Below are 22,209 nucleotides of genomic sequence, written 5' to 3'. Positions count from 1 at the left end.
TTAGGATAAAATATGATAAGCTACAAGTTTTAAGCTAAAAGCTACTTAAATTAGATTATCAAAAACCGCTATAAAACAGGCTACCTGCCCATTTTAGGGCCAGTCCTAGCCGGTGTCGAGTTTATCGAGCCGGGCAAAAAAGCCTTGTTAAAATATGGGCTCTAAAAAAACTACACTAGCCTAGCCCTATACGAAATGCAGACTAAACACGTCGGCCCATTTAAAAGATATTTTTTTATTATAAAAAAATAATATAAAATACTCCTGCAAAATTTCTTATAAATATTATTTTTAATACATTTAAACACTATCTAGCACAAAAAAATGTGTAAACAATTTTGTTCAAACGTTGCAAATTAAAACGACAAGGAAAACAAATTTAGATAAATTACGTATGACATGATTATAAATATTTATATGTTTGGCCTTTAAAACTATAAGTAATGAAACTAGTAAATATAATTTTTTGTTACTTTTATATTTGTATGTTGATTCTTTGGATTTTTCACTTTTAATTTTTACTTTAATAAAAAAAAATAAGACACTATGTGTGTGTGTGTGTAATTTCTATATTTTTTTGTTACATGAGCTACCCGCGGCCTACGGGTTAGCCTAAGAGGATAGTAAGCTTTTTAGGACCGGCTAAACCGACTAAATAGTTCTGTAAAATTCGGGCCAAATATTTAAGACCCAAGTCCTACAAAACGGGTTTGCGGGCCGACCAATACGGATTTTAGCCCATTTTAACAGCTGTCCAAACGTGTCTTTTCCAATAAAATGAACTTATAAGATAAGCTATATGCTGAAAATAGTGTCATGCCAAACAAACCCTCAGAGGAAAGCAAAACCCAAATAAAGTTTATGGTACTTAAGAATTTAAATTAATAAATACTTAAATATACTAAAATCATTGCAAATTGCAGTCACACTTTGATTTAAATTTTTGTAAAAAAAATTCTTTTAATTTATAAGTGAAATTTCAAATCACTTTTAATTGCTTCTTCATTTAACTTTTTTGCTGATTTAGACAGAATTGGATGACGTGACTTGCATGACTAAGCTAATTTCATGCTGAGTTTTCATTCCCATGTTAATCAGAAATTAAAAACTTTAAACAAAATATTTAAACAACAAACAAAAAACATTTGTTTTATTAAAAAAGAACATCAAATAAGGAGAAATTGGGAACCAAGATTGAATTTTTTTGGGGAGGAAAAATTGGTAATCTGAACAACAATAACCTTCCAAACACAGCCACTCAGCTTTCTACCGATAAAGTGAAACATCGTTCAACCAGATTCTCAACATTGTGTAAGTGGTTTTGAGGAAACTATTGAACATTTGTTTTTAGGTTGCAATTACTTCAGAAATATTTGGTATCTTATTCGACATTGGATTAGAATCTACTTGGCAGGTAGCTGTTCTTTTTTAGCTTAATTTGTTTCGTCTGTTTCGGTAGTGTAATTGACTGTTAAACTTTTCGTGTTCTGTCCTAACACTTCTTGTGTTGGGTAAAATGCTTTGTTCATAGTAATTTATTTTATTCTGGCTTGTTTTAAAAAAAATGTTTAGTTTAAGTAGTACAAAATTGGACCCCTTACCCATTGTTATCAAAAACGCGACTTAAGTCCCAAAATCCTGGTTTTTGCGACTTTGCGTAGCTTCAACGACTCAAATCCATAGCAACGTCCCAAAAACAGGCAAAATCCTATCAAAATCGCACAAAATCGCATAAAATCGTGAAATCCGTTCAAAATCGCAGGATTTTGATGGATTTTGAAGGATTTTGTTCATTTTTTGATAAGGGTCAATTTTTGACCCGGTTCGTAAATTGACCCGATTTGAATCCATGACCCGGTTCCATAAATACCCAAAAGGCCAAAAATTTTCATTCTTTCACTTCCCCCACACTTCCTCAATAGTTACACGGGATTGTTCATTTTTCATCTAGTTCAAAATGAACTAAACCTAACTACATTGCCTCCTTCCTATCCATCAATTTGTCAAGCATTTAGGATTTGCCTTTAAGTATTTTGTCTAGATTATTTACCATTATTATGACTACTAAAGAATATTTGCATCTAGGCTTTGAGTCATTTATGTATATGTATTTTGTGGACTTTGAACTTTAGTCATTTATGACTATATGCAATTTATAACATATATTTAACATTTTTTTTTGGTAGAATCCTCGATTTTGATTGCGATTTTACGAGTCCCGACTTTGCTATCCTATATCGATTCTACAAAAGTCCTTGAGTAAAATCCTTCGATTTTGATTGCGATTTTACGAGTCCCGATTTTGCTACTCCCTTTCGACTTGAAGTAAAGTCCCGATTTTAATAACCTTGCCCTTACCTTAATCAAGTGGTTAGAAATTCAATTTTTAACTCTTGCGCATGGAAACAACTCAATCGGGAGAGGAACACCCTCTTATGTGCACAACAAGTTCCAAGTCTAAATTGATCCATATGTCTCTGATCAATTTATATTTGCCCGTTTTTAATTGGTTTGAAAGCTTGTCGAATATCATGTTGGAAAAGTTTCATTTTTCATGATTCTAATCTTGTGTCCTCCTGTGTTTGTTTGTTGATGGGGCTGAGAAAATCTAGTACCTGTGCAGAACATTAATGTTTGAGATGGATGAAAACTAGTATGCAATGTAGTGTAGAATCCATGTCTGAAATCGAGGACAACATCATCGATATCTTCATCAACACCAGCGGCAGCTACAGCAGCATCGGTACCGGTGTTACCAACAAAGAAATTAATTAATTTTATATTTATGTAATCCTATTAAATGCCACATGGAATAGTGCTGCATAGTCCATGACACATAAACAAAATGGTGTCAAATCATCAAGTAAACGAGTCTAGGAACTATTTAAAAAAATAAAAATAAAAATTTGCAAGAGCATATTTCATTTTTTTTTTCCGGGGACCGAAACCCAAACTGTCCTATTTGCAAAAATCAAAAACATATTTTTAATCTTTTTGATTTACTTAAAAAATGAATATGTCAATTTTAAAAGTAAATAAATTAATCATAAACATCATTTTGAAAAGTACCTAAAACAAATTTATTGCTAGTGTATATATATATTGCTAATGTATATATATGATGGAGACATAACCACCAAAGTTTAGAACAAAATGGAGAGGATGTCAACTCTACCCTCATAGTTGACTATAATTCGTTTGACTTTATTTTTACATTTTCTTTTTAATTTCGAAAGGATATAGTACATGCACAAGCATTTAAAATTTAATTGAAATTCATTTATTAAAATCAAATGCTTGTTTTTATGAAATATTTTTACATGAATATTCAATCATATATGACAAAATATACATATTTGTATTGTATTTTAAAAAATAATACAAAAGTAAAATTGACAACTTAATTAAATTGTAGCAGTATAAATCCTTGTATGGTATTAGCACGCATCATTCATGAAGCATGCAATAATGAGAATGTTACTGCATTTTCTTTTAGCATTGCTTTGCTGTTCTTACTATTTTGGTTTTGATACAAGCTCAGGATCAATCAGGTTTGGTTATGAATTTGTCTATATATAGCTGCTTTATGTCACATAGTTATCACTAGTAATTATTATTATAGTTGAAGTTATATATCTTAATTTGTTCCTCAATTTGTATGTCTCAGGATTCATTAGCATAGATTGTGGTCTACCAGAACATTTGAGCTATTCTGATACGGACACAGACCTAAATTACATATCAGATGCCAAATTCATAGATACTGGTGTGAGTAAGAGGATACCGTCTACAAACAATGTTCGACGGTATCTAGAATATGTGAGAAGCTTTCCAAGTGGGGTGAGAAATTGTTACAAAATAAATGTAACAAGTGATGCTAAATATTTAATCAGAGCTTCCTTCTATTATGGAAACTATGATGATTTAAATGATCCCCCAGAATTTGATCTTCATTATGGAGCTAATGTGTGGGGTACAGTGAAGTTCCCCAATGCATCACGCATGAGATTCAGTGAGATCATATACACTCCATCATTAGATTACATACAACCATGTCTTGTTAACACAGGCAAAGGGACTCCATTCATTTCAGCCATAGAATTGAGGCCTTTGAACAATGAAACCTACGTCACATCTTCAGTATTATCACTCTTCAGTCGATGCAATTTAGGTTCCATCACAGACATAGAATACAGGCAAGATGGGAGTCAGCTGACAGTTAGCTAAATTTAATATTTATATAAATAAATCACATCAAATTCAATTGCTGATAATTTCTTTGGTCATGTACAAACACCAGGTACAAAGATGATGTTTATGACCGCATGTGGCTTTCTTATGAGTTAATTGATTGGAGACGATTAAGCACCTCATTTAACAATGATGATCTAGTTCAGAATATTTATAAACCACCAACAATTGTGATGAGTACTGCTGCTACACCAGTAAATGCTAGCGCCCCTTTACAATTTCATTGGAATTCAGATAATGTAAATGATCAACAATACTACCTCTACATGCACTTTAATGAGGTTGAAGAGCTGGCCGCAAATGAAACTAGAGAGTTCAATATCACAGTGAATGATAAGTTATGGTTTGGACATGTGACGCCTATATACCGGACACCAGATCTCATATTTAGTACAGAACCTTTGCGTAGAGCCGAAACATATCAAATTTCTCTTTCCAAGACGAAGAATTCAACGCTTCCACCCATCCTAAATGCCTTTGAGATTTATATGGCAAAAGACTTCTCACAATCAGAAACTAAACAGGATGATGGTAAGCTCGGACTTTAGTTTATTTGAAAAACATACTACCTCGGTCTCTAATTGCATTAATTATTTCTTTATCAACGATTCAACATACCTCCAATTATCTCCTCTAAAAAAAAACCTCTAATTACCTTACATCTTTTTCTACAATCTCTAATAAACACTATGATGAAAACATAAACTATTTCTCTCACATGAATAGTAAAGTTGTGAAACAATACTAATAGTCAACAAATTTCATACTAAATTTTTATTAATTCCCTTGTTTTTGTCAACAGGATCCTGTATTTAGGACGAGTGTTGTATTTGATTTTTTTGTGTTATTTGTGTTGTAAAGTAAACTATGTGCAATTGGCTTGAAATCCTTTTGATCAGTTTTTTTTTTTTTTTTTTTTTTTTTAAAATACAAAATACTAGTTGATAATATCACAAACATCAAGAATGCATATGGGCTGACTAGAAATTGGCAAGGAGATCCATTTGCCCCTGTGAATTATATGTGGGAAGGCCTAAACTGTAGTAATGATGATGGAAATAACCCCCCAAGAATCAAGTAACCATATATGCATAAATTTCAAAAACATCAAGTAACCTCTAATGTTATATATATATTTGGAAATGCAACCAGGAATTTGTCTTCAAGTGGATTGACAGGGGAGATAGCATCTTCCATATCAAAGCTCACTATGTTACAATACTTGTGAGTTCCTAATCTCATTTGCTTAATGATGATGGCAAAACGGGTCTGACCCGCCGGGTCGGCCCGTTTGGCCCGCTATTTTTGGCGGGCTGAGTCGAAGTTTTGAACTCGCTTTCTATAGTTGGCTCGGCTCGTCTCGTCTCGTTAAAATACGGGGCGGGCACGGGGCGGGACGGGCCGGCCCGCGTAACTCGTTGGAAACGGGACGGGCACGGGGCGTGGCGGGGCGGCCCGCTTAACTCGTGTTTCGATTAAGAAAATTATAAAACGTTTTTATTTTCTAAACTAAGAAAATTATAAAACGTATTTAAAAAATAAACCAAGTTTGGTTAAATGATGAAACCAAATCCATAGGATTTGGAAATTATTCTCGCTTTATTGGGGATTCAAATTTGTAACTCTGCATTTAAATCGTTTTCTTTCAGGGATTTGTCAAACAATAGTTTAAATGGTCCTTTACCTGATTTTCTGATACAACTGCGATCACTAAAAGTCTTGTAAGTCCTATGTTGATGCATTAAATGTAATTTCAAATTTTTGATGAGTCAAATGTAATTTCATTGATTATTACTATAAAAGATAAAACAAGGTGTCATATTTGTTTGTCTTGTGTTACCAGAAACGTGGGGAAGAACAATCTTACTGGATTAGTTCCAAGTGAACTCCTTGAGAGATCAAAAACAGGTTCACTATCACTGAGGTATGCCTCATACTCAAAGCTATATCAATTCATATTATATTCAAGAAAAAGACAGATTTGCAATTAAGCTTTTTTTTCTTCCTGTAATCTTTGCAAGAATATATTCAGCAATGATAATCGAGTTTTCTTCCTCGTAATATCAACAAGGTTCTATTTTAATATATAACTATGTTATATGGGCAAAATATCATTCAAACTCTTTCTTTTAGTGCTGGACTAATCATCTTTAGTCTAGTTTCTTAACCTCAAATTTTTTTTTTCATTCAAAAGGCTTGAATTCAATACCTTACTTAGAATATGTGAATCTTAGTTTCACTCGAAGTAAGATAATGTAAATATAACAATGATATGATAACTAATACCTAAGCACCTTTGACTTCTTTCAGTTTAGATGATAATCCCGGCCTTTGTAAAATGGAATCATGCAGAAAGAAGAAGAATTTGTTTGTACCACTTATTGCATCCTTTTAAGCAATGATTGTAATCATCTTGATTTCTCTTGGATTTTGGATATTCAAAAGAAAGACACCAGGTACTTCTAGGAGGACATAATATCGGGTTCATATTCTCAAATAACGATATAAATAGAGACGAGCACTTTGATTTGATTTTATATACTAATTCTTCGTGCTTTGTGCTTTGTAAATGGGTTTGGAGTCCCTAATTATGCTTCATTTATATGAATTTTATAGTTTGCTACTTATTTTTGAAGTAAATTTTTGCTCATAACATATATTAGTGACTCCAAAAAAACTTGGCTATATAGATAGTGTTTTATACTGGTGTCATCTCGTGTAAAACTTTTATCGCTTTTCTGCCACAATTTGTTTCCACATCCTTTGCATATTTTCATTCATACTTTCACTTATTTATGACAGTTATAATTACGTCTTCAAACTCTAAGAATAGGGCTTCAACAAAATCAAAACATCAATGATTCAGTTATACTGAAATTGTCAATATTACTGATAACTTCAAAACTATTATTGGAGAAGGAGGATTTGGAAAAGTATACTTTGGCACTCTACAAGATCAAACTGAAGTCGCTGTTAAGATGCTTTCGCCATCATCAATGCAAGGTTATAAGGAATTTCAAGCAGAGGTTAGACATTGTATTCAAGTTAAAAACGACAACATATTCCATTTTTATTTTAGTTAAGTAATATATGAAAGGAGAATCCAGCATTAATTTCACAGTTAACTTTGATAGAGATAAAATTTAAAATGCAGGCACAACTTCTAACAGTTGTTCATCATAGAAATTTGGTCTCCCTTGTTGGATATTGTGATGAAGGTGAAATCAAAGCATTAATTTATGAATACATGGCCAATGGAAATCTCCAACAACATTTATTAGGTAGTTTATGTTTCGTCCTTGAGTCATCTCTCAGCATGCATCTTAGATTTAGTAATTCAAGCTTTTCTATATTTTAATGGCCAACCTAATTAAAAAACATCATCTAACAAAGGTGGAATGCAAACATAGGTAAGCTTTTTGTACACAAAAATTTATATCATAAGAAAGAATGTTATTAAGGAAAGAAGCATGCAAAGAGAATGGAATTTTTCCTATGTTTTTGTTTTACAGACAACATTTTCAGAATTTCAAGACTAATGCCTATTTGCATGCAGTGGAAAATTCAAATATGTTAAACTGGAATGAGAGACTTAACATTGCAGTTGATGCAGCACAATGTAATCAATTAATGTATTATTTATAGAATCGTCTTTCCTGCATTGTGCATCCTTACATTGCACTTAGTGTTGTTTTGCAGGATTGGATTATCTGCATAATGGATGTAAACCACCTATTATGCATAGAGATTTGAAACCATCAAACATATTACTAGATGAATACGTGCATGCCAAGATTGCTGATTTTGGTCTAAGTAGAGCTTTTGATAACGATATTGATTCTCATATATCCACACGCCCTGCTGGTACATTTGGTTATGTTGATCCAAAGTAAGTACTTGCTAATATAAAAAATTCAACTTAGATGAACCGAATTTCAATATTATTTTGGCATTTACTTTGCATAATTAATGTTTCAGAACACGTGAGATAAATTTATCAATGTGCTTCTTAGTCTTTCTAAATAAAACTTTAGGGATACTCTTGACAAGTCATTGATACTAGACAAAAGATCCGTTTATTTTAGTCAATAATTTCTAAAATGAAAAAGAAAAGAATCAATACGAATAAGCTTAAGGATCACGTATGCAGTTAAAAAAACTAACATAACCACCAACATTGCTAACATTTGCCTATAAAAAAACAATCATTTATGTCTTTTATTTGTCTGTTTTTATAATAGATTCCAGAGAACAGGAAACACAAATAAGAAAAATGATATCTACAGCTTTGGGATAGTTCTACTTGAATTGATCACTGGAAAGAAAGCATTACTAAGAGCATCAGGAGAAAGCATTCACATACTTGAATGGGTTACTCCAATAGTTAAAAGAGGAGATATTCGAAACATTGTTGATGCAAGGTTGCAAGGTAAATTCGACATCAATTCGTCACGGAAAGTTGTCGAGATAGCCATGTCATGCACTTCACCAATTGAAGTTGAAAGGCCAGATATGAGCCGAATATTGGCAGAGCTAAAGGAATGTCTATCTTTGGACATGGTTCAGAGAAACTATGGAAGAGAAAGAGCTATAGTTGAATTGACTTCATTAAATATTGGATCAGATACCATTCCTTTAGCTAGGTAACCATTACAGGATGATCTCTTCACCCTAGTCATCGTTCGTATGATATGTAATATAATAATTTGTATCTTTAAATTAGTTCTCCTAAACTATTAGTATGAGTGATGCTTGATTAAAAACACTATTTTCCTCCTAAACTATTAGGAAGAACAATGTGCATGTAATTTAAATAAATTGTTGGTTGTTGCTATAAAAACAAAAATTTGATCAATGCATCTATTCTACAAATAATGTGTCAATGTCGATATCCTAATTGTTAAAAAGATTTATTTGGCAGTTAATATTCCTTCTTCCAATCAATGTGTTATATATCTATATGAATGAAATCATGATTTGGAAATTCCTATGACCGTCTATGTTTGTAATTAAGAGATTTTTTAATATCACTACAGAAAAAAAAAAAAAAAAAAGATAAAAGAGTGGTCCTTCCCAATTCAGAGATTCTAATTAGACTCTACAAGGTACACGCGCAAGTAAATGTTAGTTAGGTTAGCTATGTTGCTTGCTGTGCAAGTAACTAGCAAACTAAACTCGTTATGATGTGTTGGGCCTTAATAATGCTTTGTAAGCCCAATTAATAAAGTATATAAATAACCGTGAAATTCTTTTTCCACCCTCAAGCCTCTCGCACCCCCCATGAAAATCCGAAAATAGCCGTTTTATTTTCGTAATTCAAATTTAGTGTTAATTGTATTATCAGTTTCGTTAGTTAAGTGTCCTCGTGAGCTTAGCTCAGTTAGTATGGACAATGCATACTATATGCAAGGTCCGGGGTTCAAACCCCGACCACTACAAAAAAAAGTTTAGTTGGTTAAGTGGTTGTTAAAGGTAGTTAGAGATAGTAGTTAGTTAATTAGATTTGTGCCTAAATCGATTCATTTGGATATGAGACTAATTAGGACTAGTATAAATACATGTGTGTTCTTATATTTTCAATAACCATTTACAACAACAATCATCACAGTCGATTCAATAATAAAAAAATATTTTATTTGTTTTCCCTGCCTTTCTTTATAAGGGAGATTATCTTAATCTGCGTGTGTTAATAACAGACAAAAAATAAGAATTTTATTAAAATTAAGGAATATGACATCAGTACAAATGGTATTAAACTTACAATGAGATCAAACAAGTAGTATTCATCCGTCCAGAAAGAAAAAAAGCACAAATCCGAAGGCACATACACATTAGCCAAGACTACCTTATTTGCAACAGGTGATTATATTTAGGAGCAAAGAGAGTAACCAAATAATTAAACTCAAGTAGTTAATGAACTCCACCAAAGAATGAATCGATCGAAAGAACTCAAGTTCGATCTTTGGATGGAACAAATCTTGACCAAGACTTGTGAAGCACGGATTCTGACATCGTACAAAAAGGAGCTTTAAAAACCCCATCTATATATATTTTCTAACGGAAGAGATGGTTAATTAGTTATGGATGAGGTTTTTAAAGCTCCTTTTTTATGAAAACATTTTCTATTTTATTTTATAAATTATGTCTTCATTTTCACTTACTAATAAGAAGATGTGATGATATCTACAAAAAAAAAAAAAAAAAAAAAGAAGATGTGATGATAACTTTGACATGGAAATAATGAAATGCTAGTTTGATATGATGTATTTTTTTTAAAGATAATATGATGTATTTTTGAAAATAATGAAAATAGTTATTTGACATTTTTATTGTTTCCAAAATATGTTTCATTTCAAGAGTTTCAAGTGTTTTGTTGTTAACAAATGAAATTAACACAATCTTATGTAAAAAAGAAAAAAATATATAAATATATATTTTGTAACTAGAAGAAAATAAAACAAGGAATAGCAAAAGCATTTGCTATATTCCTAATTGTGTATAATCTACATAAATGAGAGTTTTTCCCAAATGAGTGGGGCAAAATAAGAGATATAAAGGTGGATGGATGACAACTCAGATTTTACTTGACTTGATCATGGATTAGTTGGCAATCAAAGTGTTGATGTTGCAGAAAACTGATTTGGAGGCTGTATTAAAAAGTAGATAGATAGATTTGTTACACTTAATAATATATCAATTTTTAATCTAGAATATATTCGTGACGGGCCAAATCTAGTTATTATTTATTAACAACCCTTCCATCTTGACTTTATCCCAAAGAAGAACAAATAAATACACTGTACATGCCAACATGAGCCAGTACGTTATAAGGACTTTTCTATGCAACAACCGCAATAACTCATGCACATGCTCCTCCATGATCACTACTCTCATATATAGCATGCTAATTACTATCTTGCTACCTCTTCAGACAATTTCAACTACCTAGCTCCACCATAGTAAATGAATCAAAAAGTCATAATGTACATTGTCATTATGAGGATTATGTGTTTGAACTTTTAATAGAGATACCTACAATCATAGATACATTATATGATATATTTAGTCCAGTAAAAAATACAAAAATATGTGACACATTTAGAATAATATTGATGTAGGAAATTGTATACAACAAGTTAATGATCAAATAATGCATTTGGAAATCATAAATTCAGCATTATACCGATTTATTAAAACATAAAAAAGTTACAAAGCTTACATGAATTGGTTTAGGGCAAGAGTACGTAGGTTGTATTATCGTGTACGTTTTTTTTCCTTTCATATTGATGCGTTTGTTCATGAGGTGTTAGCTCGGTCAAAAAAGTCCGACATAGTAACTTCAAGGTACATAGTTCAAATTTCCTCGAAAGCAAAATACATGTAAGTGTAATTTGAAGAAAAGAAGAGACAACTACCCAAAGTATCAATGGAGTGTCATAATAAGAATATGTAACTACTTAACACGTTCTCATTTAATGGCTATGCCTAACATGAGTAACTACCACCTTCCTCCTTCAATACGTGTCATTTTCGGGATTGCCATATATACTGAGCATACACTGAAGAAATACTTAACTCACCAAAAGCAGAAAATGATGAACATGAATAGCAAAGTAACACTTGTTCTACTCATAGTATCTTGCTTCCTAACTTGTGGTAGCTTTGCACAAGATACACTTGTACCAGCTATCATAACATTTGGTGACTCTGCAGTAGATGTAGGAAATAATGATTACCTTCCTACTCTTTTTAAGGCTAATTACCCTCCTTATGGTAGAGATTTTACTAATAAACAACCTACTGGGAGGTTTTGCAATGGCAAGTTAGCTACTGATTTTACAGGTAAATATTGCATCAAACTAATTAGATTTTGTGTTTATATAGTTGTATCCTTTATTATATGGTCTTCCATGCCTCTTCATTGAAATCTCAATGTTGGTTTAACCTAACGGCTGATATTTCAATTCTCTCAGCTATTAGATTAATCCAACGACTAAGATTTATTTGAAGGGGATGGAAAGGATCCAAGTCCAATCTTGTGGAAATGTATCGTAGATTTGATTGGATTACACTATCAAATCTACGATACATTTCCACAAGATTTGGTTGAATGGACTTGGATCCTCTATACCAGCAGCGTTGTTACAGCTGTAGGAACCGTTACATTTAGAGAGATACGCTTTCTTTCTTAAATCTAGTGGTCCCTATTGCTGTAGCACCGTATTTCAGATGAAGAGGATCCAAGTCCTACCTAAGGTTGGAGTAGATTTTGCACATATACTCACGCATATAAGTTTCATTGATGTTGGAATGTTTTCTTTTGCAGCTGAAACACTTGGGTTTACGAGTTTTGCACCTGCATATCTTAGTCCACAGGCATCAGGGAAGAACCTCCTTCTTGGTGCTAACTTTGCTTCAGCTGCATCTGGTTATGATGAAAAGGCTGCTACGTTGAATGTAAGTTTGTGATTACAATATATTCATTTGACGTTATTTAAGTCGTGCTTGGTAAAAAATAGTGAATACCTAATAAGTTAGCTTATAGTGGATGAGCTGATAGCGGATAAGCTAACTGATTAAGTTTGTAGAGTTTTGTAAAATTAGCGGTTGAACTAGTTTATAAGTATGAAATGGCATAAATAAGATATATTTATTTTATAATTTAGTTTTTTTCAATTAAGGCTACAAGGGTAAAATTGAAATAAAAAATGATAAACAATAAACTATTTGAATTAAGCTATAAGGCATAAGGCATAAGCTATAAGTTCAAATATGTGGCTTGCCAAACTGACCCTTATTGAAACTATCAAGCCGTTTTAATTTTTTTGAAAATTTGTGTAGTTTATCTATTCAATTAGAAGTTTTTGTTTGACAGTAAGATCGACGAAATCTATTGTTTACAATTAGTTATTAAATGGAGTAACTCAGTTTAAATTTACTCCTCTAGTAACTTGATTTCTCCTATATATATTATGTTTGAACTTATATCTGTTTGGAATGAAAATGTTTTGTTATGAACTTGTTTTTGGTTTCTTCCTATTGGCAGCATGCAATTCCATTATCCCAACAGTTAGAATATTTCAAGGAATATCAAGGCAAGTTGGCTCAGGTTGCTGGCAGTAAAAAGGCTGCATCTATTATCAAGGATTCTTTGTATGTATTGAGTGCTGGCAGCAGTGATTTTGTACAAAATTATTATACCAATCCTTGGATCAACCAAGCAATCACTGTTGATCAGTATTCATCTTACCTGTTAGACTCATTCACAAGCTTTATTAAGGTATTCTGTTATTGCTATTCGTAGAAAACTCATAAGCGCTTTTCATAATCTCTCCTAAGTAGTATATCAAATTTTTATACCATTAGATAAACTAAAATATGTTAATGCAAACAACCCTAATGTTGGTTCTTTGTTGAAACGCAGGGCGTGTATGGATTAGGAGCTAGGAAAATTGGAGTGACCTCACTTCCACCATTGGGTTGCCTACCTGCTGCAAGGACTTTATTTGGTTACCATGAGAATGGTTGTGTCGCAAGAATCAACACTGATGCACAAGGATTTAACAAGAAAGTCAGCTCAGCTGCATCGAATCTTCAAAAGCAACTTCCTGGTCTAAAGATTGTGATTTTTGATATATACAAACCTCTCTTTGACCTTGTTCAAAACCCTTCAAATTTCGGTACGCACCACTTTTATCTCAAATTAACGGCCGAGGTCATCGTAAACTGATTTTGTTATTGCATAATATGAACTGTCTGATCTTGGATTAGCAGCCGAGATCGAAAACTGCCCGTAAATGTTTTTTCTCCACTGCACGGTATTCGGATCCCAACATAAGGACAAGATAATAACTGGAATTATAATTATTTTTTTTTTAATTTTTAACCTTTTTATGATGTTCTATATAGGTTTTGCTGAGGCAGGGAAAGGGTGCTGTGGTACAGGTCTTGTAGAAACAACATCATTATTGTGCAATCCAAAATCACTAGGAACTTGTTCTAATGCAACTCAGTATGTGTTTTGGGACAGTGTTCATCCTTCAGAAGCTGCTAATCAAGTTCTAGCTGATAATTTAATTATAGCAGGCATAGCACTTATCACATAAGGATCGATCATTATTTATCTATTCTCTGCTATATGTTGCTGTGTACAAGTACAACTACACATTATAATTGAAGTCATTCCAAAGTTTCCTATTTTTACTGATGATTCTAGAAGAATCTTTACTCTATGTACTTTATATCGTGCGAAACTTCATATAAACTCTTTGTAAAACATTTTATAATAGATAAGTTTATGCTTAATATTGAAAAATGTACTGTACTATTTTTGGTGGTTTGTTTTGGACTACCACATATGAAATGCAATCATGGAGAATTTAAATCCATGCGTATTGTTTTCCTTTTGCTTTTGGATGAGGAATGTTAGTCTATTAGTTGTTATGTTCGTATTTTCTTCATCACTAGAGTTTGAATCACGATCCGTTATATCCTCCAACTCCTTTAATTGATTAGATAATTACCATTTGTGGAAATAAGAGTAACATGAAGTGGAGAAAAAACAGAATACAACTGAAGTGGTCTAGTGTGGAGACAGACTTGAACACTTTCCAAAATGTACTACTGAGATGAAATAAACCAGAAGCATAAATGTTTTCATGTGTAGCTCAATAACAACCCTGACAATCAAAGGTTGTCATGTGTTGGATGTATATTCCCTACCTAAAATGTTGTTTCTCTTCATTAATAATTTCTGTCCTTATATTCCCTACCTACAGCATATTATGGATTCACACTGTTTGTAAAACATTATTTATGTGTTTAGATGTTATGTTTAGATTCGTAAATGAGGTACTTAATAGTTGATACACAACATCAATGTATGTCTAATGTGAAATTGTGATTTACAGTTAAACGCCGTTGCTAATCAATAACTGAACACAACAAATTATAAATTGTAACTAACGTAGACTTTCCACGAATTTTTCTTCGTGCCTTGCACGAGTTCACGGTACTAGTATTGTAGAATATAACTACTCTTAAAAAATTACCAATAGTAAAGAAGCAAGTGTTGGAAAACTCTGAGTTGATGAGTACTTTTATACAACTGATTACAAATGCATCCTTATTTATTACACATGCATAAATAACCTGATATGGTATATCAGAATTGGCTACTGCATAACCTGCGATATTTACAGTGAAAAAGGCGGTAAAAATTTTCTATATAGCTATTGAGTTAAAATGAACTATATGATGATGATCTTCTATTTAAACGAGGTTTAGGAGTTTCACTAGAAGTAGAGTCTTTTAAAGCTTCAGCATATTTGATCAAATTAGATTTGTCTGAGGCATAAGAATCTGAGAAAGAATGAGTGATAAATTTCAAATCTCCTGCGACACTTTTCCTTCGACTGAAACTCTTTAAGCTTCCAACGTCAGAATTTCTCCTACTCTCTTCCTTCAAACATAATGTATTGTTTAAATCAATTGAATTTTGAGACATGTCGGTGAGAGTTTCATACTCACTTTTAAGACCATCGTTAATGCTATCTTCTCTAGATCTAGATTTTTCTACAGACGTAACTCTACCACCGAGATGATTTCTACTATCTTTCCCTCTTATCAGTTTCATAAGTTTTCCGAAGACCTTAGACTTGTTTGCGGCATTGTTGACTCTTACATCGGACGAATTTTCAAGAGGTGAATACTCATCACTGTCACCAGGATCTGTTACATAAGAAGAAGCTCGTGAGGAGGACCATTGATCAGAATCAAAATCAGAAATGCTAGTTCTTCCTTCAGCATTTGCATATTCAAGTATAAGCTGCTTAGCTTTCTTCTCAGAAGTTGGACTTAAGTTTTTGCTTAAGTCCCTTGCAACTGTTTTGCCTGGTCCAGGTTGATAGTTTCTTAATTCATGTCTTAAACAAGCATTAAGCCACCTCTGATAAACTAGTTCTTCAATATCTGTGCATTTATCAGCTTTTAGCTGCTCAATTTCTTTCATCAAGTCTTCGTTTGCTTGTCTGAGACGGTCACTTTCTTCCCTTAGAGCATCTGCCTGCATTCAAAATAAAAGTTGAAATTGAGTTTCACAGTTATTCAAGAAAGAGCAAAGGACCTGTTTAGATTGACTTATTTGAACTTATCCACTAGCATAAGCACCTATGAGACTCTTTAGGAGAGCCTGTGCAAACAGCTTATGACATGTCCATAAGCTCTTCAGGATAGCTTAGGAAAACAGCTTATAGTTTATGTGAAAATGATTTGAATTTATTTTGTATTTTGTTGTAGAAATAACTTATGCATAAACACTTATGTAATAACTGCTTATGCTATAAGTTTTTTATCCAAACATGGCCTTAGATTGATAATTATAATCATATTATTACTTCTGGATCTTCTAGAACAGCATTTGCAAGGATCTGAGTAGAATCCAATCTTTTAGCTAAGTCAGAATTATCCATCTGCAATCTCAAATTAGATTTCCTACACTGTTCCGCCTCATCCTCAAGATCACTAAGCCTTTTTAGCTTCATTTCAATTTCTTGCTCCTTAGCAACAGCTTTGCATTCAAGGTCCTGCAACTTCGAAACTTTTTGTTTAAGATTTATAATATGCTCCTTATTCTGTTCAGCTTCATACTTAATTTTCTTCTTCAAAAATTTAACTTTTGTTTTTGAAGCCTCGAGTTCTGCCAAGACTTTTGCATGATCAGCAACCTGTGCCTCTAATCTCCTATTCTCAGATTGTAGTGTCTCAACCTTAAGGTTAAACATTTTCGCCTCCATGTTACTTATTTTCAATCTGTTTTGAAGCTCCATTACAACGGTTTCTTGTTCTCTTAGGCCGCAATATTCAAGTAGTTGAACTTCAAGGCTTCTTTCCCTCTCTTGATGCATTATGATCATGTTCTTCAGTTTTCTGATCTCTTGCTCATAGGCATCTTTTTCGAGACTTGCATACGCTGATGGAGAATCGTTGTGTTCAGCTAGGAGAAAATCGTCTTTCTCTCCATTTTGTTTGTTTCTTGGTGAGACAACAATTGGAGAACTTCTACATACCACCTTGTTGATGCATGTTTCTTCCTGTTATCAAAGAAATCCAACAATCTTATTTTAGTTGAACAAAAAACTTTCCAAGATAGCTTATAAAAACAACTTATAGCTAACATGAATTCAGTTTGACTTAATTTTATCTCCTGTACCGAAATAGCTTATGCATAATCACTTATATGATAAACGTTTAGGCTATAAGCACTAATTAAGCTGTTAATGCAAACAAAAATAAAAGCTTATCATTATATTTCCTCAAGTTCATTAAAATTACAAATTACTATTTATCAACAATACAACAAGATTTGGTAAAAAAAATAAAAAACAATACTGCAAGATAATGATTATTCTACTATTTAGATTTGTATACAAAATTATAAACAGAAATTTACACTCAATCCTATCAGCAAAAAAAAAGACATATAAAGAAACAATCAGAAAGATAATATTTTCTTAAGTAACTTACATATTCCAAATTATTTCCTTCTGAATGAATGTTGCAAAAACTTGAGGATGCACTTATAGTCCTTGAATTAACTTCACTAGCATGGCCTGAGAAAAATATCATACATACAAAACATCACACAAAATTCATCATTCAAAATTGATTTAATTGAGCATATTATATACTAGCATAGAGACTATTTGGAAGAGCTTATGGAAACAACTTGTAGCTTACATAAAAAAAGTTTTACTTTCTTTTATCTTTTACTATAAAAATAACTTATCCATAAACAATAATATAATAAGTGCTTATGCTATAAGTACTTAATAATGATATGATGAAGAAAAGAAACAAACCTGAAGAGGGTCCTTTAGGGGAAGGCTTGATCCTTTTTGTTCTAAAATGAGAGAAGAGAAAACCAACAAAGGTAAGAGCCAAAGCCAAACCACATTTGAGTAGAATAGGCTTCATACCTTTATCATCTCTTGCTATCAAATTAAAAAACCTTGTAAATATTCCTTTCTCCATTAATATTGTGAGATATTACTGATCAAATTATTTTCATCATCATTTCCATGAAGAAAACATAGAGCCAATTTCTGGTCCATACCTATAAACATAACAAATCCCACAAATTAATCAGAAAAATTCCATCACTTCCAAAAATTAGAAACCATTAAAATTACATACATGCAACCACTTTAAAAAAAATAAAAATAATCGGTTATCCTCTGTGAGCAAATACATCAAATTTATTATGCACGAAAGAAAAATTGTATAAAACAAAGAAACAAAGAAAATTTCATGATGATCCACCTCTAACAAAACTGTATATGAAGCAATGGAAATCAACATGAAAATAAGCATGCTCAAATTATGCAGAATTAAAAAAATAACAAGAAAGTTTGTTCAAAAAATAAATAAATAATAAGAAACTAAAATACCTTAAATGTTAAAATCAAATACATAACATGTGCAAATTAACTTAATTAAATTAAGAAACCTCTCTATTTTATCATGTTGAAGATAGAAAAATAATAATAAAATGAAAGTTTACATTTATAGGGCCATGATCAAATGTTCCTTGTACCTCAATTTAATTTTAATAGGACTGAAAAGAACCATTGTGTTAGGATGTTGTCTTGTGGTAACGATTTCAATTGCGTGTATATATGAATGTCCTTTTCATAGAACAATTGGGTATAAACGCAACCTTAATTAAGAGATTATTAAAAAAACGTAATTATTATGTGTTTACCAACAAACAATGCCTATTGATATATTCTGTTACGTAAATGCTGAGATTAACATATTGTAACAAGACATTAACAAAAATTGTTAACAAATCTATGCATGATAAGATATAATAAGAAAGATGATTCTGGTTCCACTTAGTCATGACCAATGAAAAAGATAATTACTATAGAACGAAATCCAAACAGTAAATCCCAACACAACTAAATTTTTTTGTGGTCCAAATAGTAGTAGTTTGTAAAATCAGGTACAAACTGCATATTCTTATCTATCCATGTTAGGTGTGTAATTATGGAGCAAAGTTTTGTTAAACGATAAAGTCAAAAAAAAAGTTATGTGTACAGATCAAATATAGTAAATAGCTAATTATGTGTCTTCCAATTATTTTCCAGTTTGGATGCAGCAATTATTTAAGTATAACGACATGTCATATGAAATTTTTAGTTAAATTTTTTTTTAAGAAGTTAAATTTAAAATTGATATTGTTCCTTATGGAAAGATGATTATTTAATTTCTTTAAAAAAAATAGCAATAAAATGGTGACACAAGTTTGAACCTGAGTTTCCCATTAATTCATTTCAGTCTCACTAGCTCGAGAAATTAAATGAACGTATCTGTAAAAGAAAATGTATACCCTCAACGTGTACATATTATTCAGCCCGTTTTATTTTAGGTCTTAACTTAGGTTAAGTTATGCCAGCCAGTGTCAATACATGAATATTTTTTTGAATCAGCAAAATATTATTAGCCAACAAGCCCGTGCAAGGAGCACTAATAAGCTTGGGTGGAGAAAAAAAAACATACAAGGGGAAATCGGTTGCCGCACAAACACCGGCTCGAACAAAAACCCCTTAAAAACCACCCCTAAACGAAAGACCACCCTATAGAGAAATGACTATGTTAAGGCATGAATATGTTAAGGACACGATAGCAATTAGCAGCTGTAAATGCCAATTTTTCCTTAAAGAAAAGTTAGGTTAATGTATTAAATGTAGCATTTATTATGACTTCATTTTTTTATTTTTAGAAGATGACGAAGTTTTCACTGCTCCACTCGTTTTATCTAAATATAGCCTCAGTTGAATCATCATACTTGAACATTAATCAATATCGAATCAACAAAACAAAATTTTAGACAATATCAACATCTAACAATTCCTTGAAAATATCAACATCTAACGATTAATCATTTATTTTTTTAGAGTAAATTGGGTATGCTCCGTGAGCGCAACTTTCAAAACTAATCTTTCAAGTCTTGTAGCACCTAAATAAGTGGCAGACATTCCTTAAGAGTTTTAATGTTGTTGTATGCACAATGTTGGATTCGAACTCACGATTTTTTCATCATTGTTTTTTCTTTATATTAGGTTATCATGTTATAAATGAGTTTTTCATATCTAAGAGTCAAAAATTGAACTTTTGGTCACCACTTACTTATGGAGTCCAAGCCTCATATCATTTGAATCAATTCGTTAGCTAAATTTTGTTTTTCTAATATTGTTATTTATATTTTTCATATAATATTCTTAGTTAATTAATTATTATCCTATTTCACGTATTTCTCTCATTATAATAAATATAATTAAATGTATTATTAACAAAATGATCTTTAAAAAAAAACAAATAATTGATGTTAAATTGAACTTTGAAAACGACAAATAAGTAGAAAAACAAGTTTTTGATCTATAACTCAGTTAAATACCTCTTTTGATAATTTAAGTTTGACAAAAATATTAGATTACTCCTTTAAGTTTCTTAAGTACAAATAGGTCATTTAAGTTGTTAATTAAATGTATCTATTTATAAAGTTTTTTAGTTTCAAATAGGGTCCGTAAAAAAAAATAATGATGCATAAATTAACAAAAGACATATTTAAAATTTAAAAAACTTAAAAGACCAAAATATTTGGCCATGATATTTCCTTAGCCTATCATTTTATGATTTGAAAAATAGAAATTTATATGATTGGAGGCTATCTATTCTAAATTAGGAGTTTGGAAAGTGTCCATCTAAATTTATATTATGAAATGAAACAAGCGTTTTTTGACATCTCTAGACTTGTTTTAAATGAATTGTTTTTCCTTTCAAAGCAAAACGAGAGCTTGAACAGGACTAGTGCACCGGGATTATTTAAACTCTGTATTAGAATTATTCAAGATGCTTGATGTTGTTATTTAACTATTATGATACTTCATGTGCAATTGCGCAAGATAGATATGTCATATATAGTGTTGGTAGTTTTAATTTTAGACAAATTGTTCAATTTTCATTCATGTAATACACCAACACATAAGGGTGTCCAAACACATATATACATCTAATATGTCGAGAGTCTAAGCAATGGATGTAATTGGGGTGTTACTACAGATCAATGTCTTCGAGGTGTAGCGAGGCCAGACGGACTTTGGAATCATTTGGTGTGCTGTCAAGGGAGAAAAACTAAGCACATTTGTATAGCCAATCTTTCAACTGCTTGCCGCGGCAATTTAGAAGTTCTACCATAGAAATGTGAGTGGATTACAAGTGAGGGGTGACCTTCTCCACGTCATTGATCGTGGAGAAGAACGTGACACTTTGTCATGCTCAAGATCGAAGGTGATAACAATTGAGATTGTATTTGTATATTCAGGTCTTGTATCAAAGAATAATCCCAACTCAGAGCAAGGAACACAATATAAGAATGAATTTTGTTGATGTGACTTGTAAGTCAAGTATAGAATTACATAGAATTTAGAGAAGAATTGATTGTTCAATTCAACTATTGAATTCCTTTTGATTTGAGTAGTATAGTTGATGAAATACTTCAACCAAACTTTATGGTACAATGCTTGTTTTCTGTTTGATAAAATGCTTCAACCAAATTTATTTACTTCTCTAATCTCAGTAATTTCATTGTCGCGCAAGTATGCTCGTTAAAGGTGTTTGGATTCTGCAAAACGAATGACCTGTTTATTCGATCTTAACTAAATTGTTGGAATCTTGGGGTTGGATGTGAAGAACCCAATCATGTTCCCATCGTGCAGAACCAAACTGTTGCTGTTCCAGCATCAACAATGGTGGCTGTCGGAGAGGAGAGGACGCCTGTGTACATTGATCGGAGGCTGATTTTGTTCTATGGTGCCACTGCACTTGAAGGAAATTATGTTGGGAATATTGAAGTACTATAAATTCAAGTATGATGCTGCGAACATGTCTTCCTGT

At 32.0% G+C, this 22,209-nt stretch overlaps 2 protein-coding genes and 1 pseudogene across 5 annotated transcripts; 2 read left to right on the top strand and 1 right to left on the bottom strand.

Moving 5' to 3' along the window:
* The first annotated feature begins 3,449 nt into the window (after positions 1-3,449).
* Positions 3,450-9,123, top strand: LOC146896904 (putative LRR receptor-like serine/threonine-protein kinase At1g05700; annotated as a pseudogene). The gene is made up of 13 exons (XR_015024151.1): positions 3,450-3,551; positions 3,668-4,196; positions 4,301-4,782; positions 5,193-5,327; positions 5,397-5,475; positions 5,901-5,972; positions 6,095-6,175; positions 6,562-6,707; positions 7,054-7,277; positions 7,406-7,532; positions 7,808-7,870; positions 7,951-8,140; positions 8,493-9,123. The product of XR_015024151.1 is annotated as a putative LRR receptor-like serine/threonine-protein kinase At1g05700 (transcript).
* A 2,137-nt stretch (positions 9,124-11,260) lies between these two features.
* LOC146896903 (GDSL esterase/lipase APG-like) lies at positions 11,261-14,639 on the top strand. The gene is made up of 5 exons (XM_085739249.1): positions 11,261-12,093; positions 12,578-12,708; positions 13,298-13,531; positions 13,676-13,931; positions 14,161-14,639. The coding sequence occupies exons 1-5, from the start codon at positions 11,727-11,729 to the stop codon at positions 14,355-14,357; spliced, it is 1,185 nt and encodes a 394-aa protein (XP_085595375.1). The 5' UTR covers positions 11,261-11,726; the 3' UTR covers positions 14,358-14,639.
* A 681-nt stretch (positions 14,640-15,320) lies between these two features.
* LOC146896902 (protein CHUP1, chloroplastic-like) lies at positions 15,321-19,354 on the bottom strand. Of its 3 annotated transcripts, none has more exons than XM_085739247.1 (5): positions 18,812-19,354; positions 18,111-18,364; positions 17,776-17,861; positions 16,647-17,342; positions 15,321-16,315 (listed from the first exon to the last, which is right to left on the bottom strand). In XM_085739247.1, the coding sequence occupies exons 2-5, from the start codon at positions 18,280-18,282 to the stop codon at positions 15,491-15,493; spliced, it is 1,779 nt and encodes a 592-aa protein (XP_085595373.1). In that variant the 5' UTR covers positions 18,283-18,364; positions 18,812-19,354; the 3' UTR covers positions 15,321-15,490. The 3 variants fall into 3 exon arrangements, with proteins under 3 accessions (XP_085595373.1, XP_085595372.1, XP_085595374.1); XM_085739246.1 differs by lacking the exon at positions 18,812-19,354 and adding an exon at positions 18,699-18,782; XM_085739248.1 differs by lacking the exon at positions 18,812-19,354 and adding an exon at positions 18,571-18,642.
* Between the last annotated feature and the right edge of the window lie 2,855 nt (positions 19,355-22,209).

Source organism: Medicago sativa, chromosome 8, assembly GCF_051527215.1.
Source record: "Medicago sativa cultivar Bolivia chromosome 8, Bolivia_mono, whole genome shotgun sequence".
Lineage (NCBI taxonomy): Eukaryota > Viridiplantae > Streptophyta > Magnoliopsida > Fabales > Fabaceae > Medicago > Medicago sativa.
Note: the sequence above shows the minus strand (reverse complement) of the source record. Positions and strands in the feature narration are given on the sequence as shown.

Bases quoted from the DNA above. Each gene is read 5' to 3' on its own strand.
- LOC146896903 (XM_085739249.1), top strand. From the start codon at position 11,727: ATGGCTATGCCTAACATGAGTAACTACCACCTTCCTCCTTCAATACGT. The intron at 12,709-13,297 runs GTAAGTTTGTGA...TCCTATTGGCAG, and splicing joins AAAAGGCTGCTACGTTGAAT to CATGCAATTCCATTATCCCA. The intron at 13,932-14,160 runs GTACGCACCACT...TGTTCTATATAG, and splicing joins TCAAAACCCTTCAAATTTCG to GTTTTGCTGAGGCAGGGAAA.
- LOC146896902 (XM_085739247.1), bottom strand. From the start codon at position 18,282: ATGGAGAAAGGAATATTTACAAGGTTTTTTAATTTGATAGCAAGAGAT. The intron at 17,862-18,110 runs GTTTGTTTCTTT...TATTTTTCTCAG, and splicing joins CCCTAAAGGACCCTCTTCAG to GCCATGCTAGTGAAGTTAAT. The intron at 16,316-16,646 runs GTAATAATATGA...TTTTGAATGCAG, and splicing joins CTGTTCTAGAAGATCCAGAA to GCAGATGCTCTAAGGGAAGA.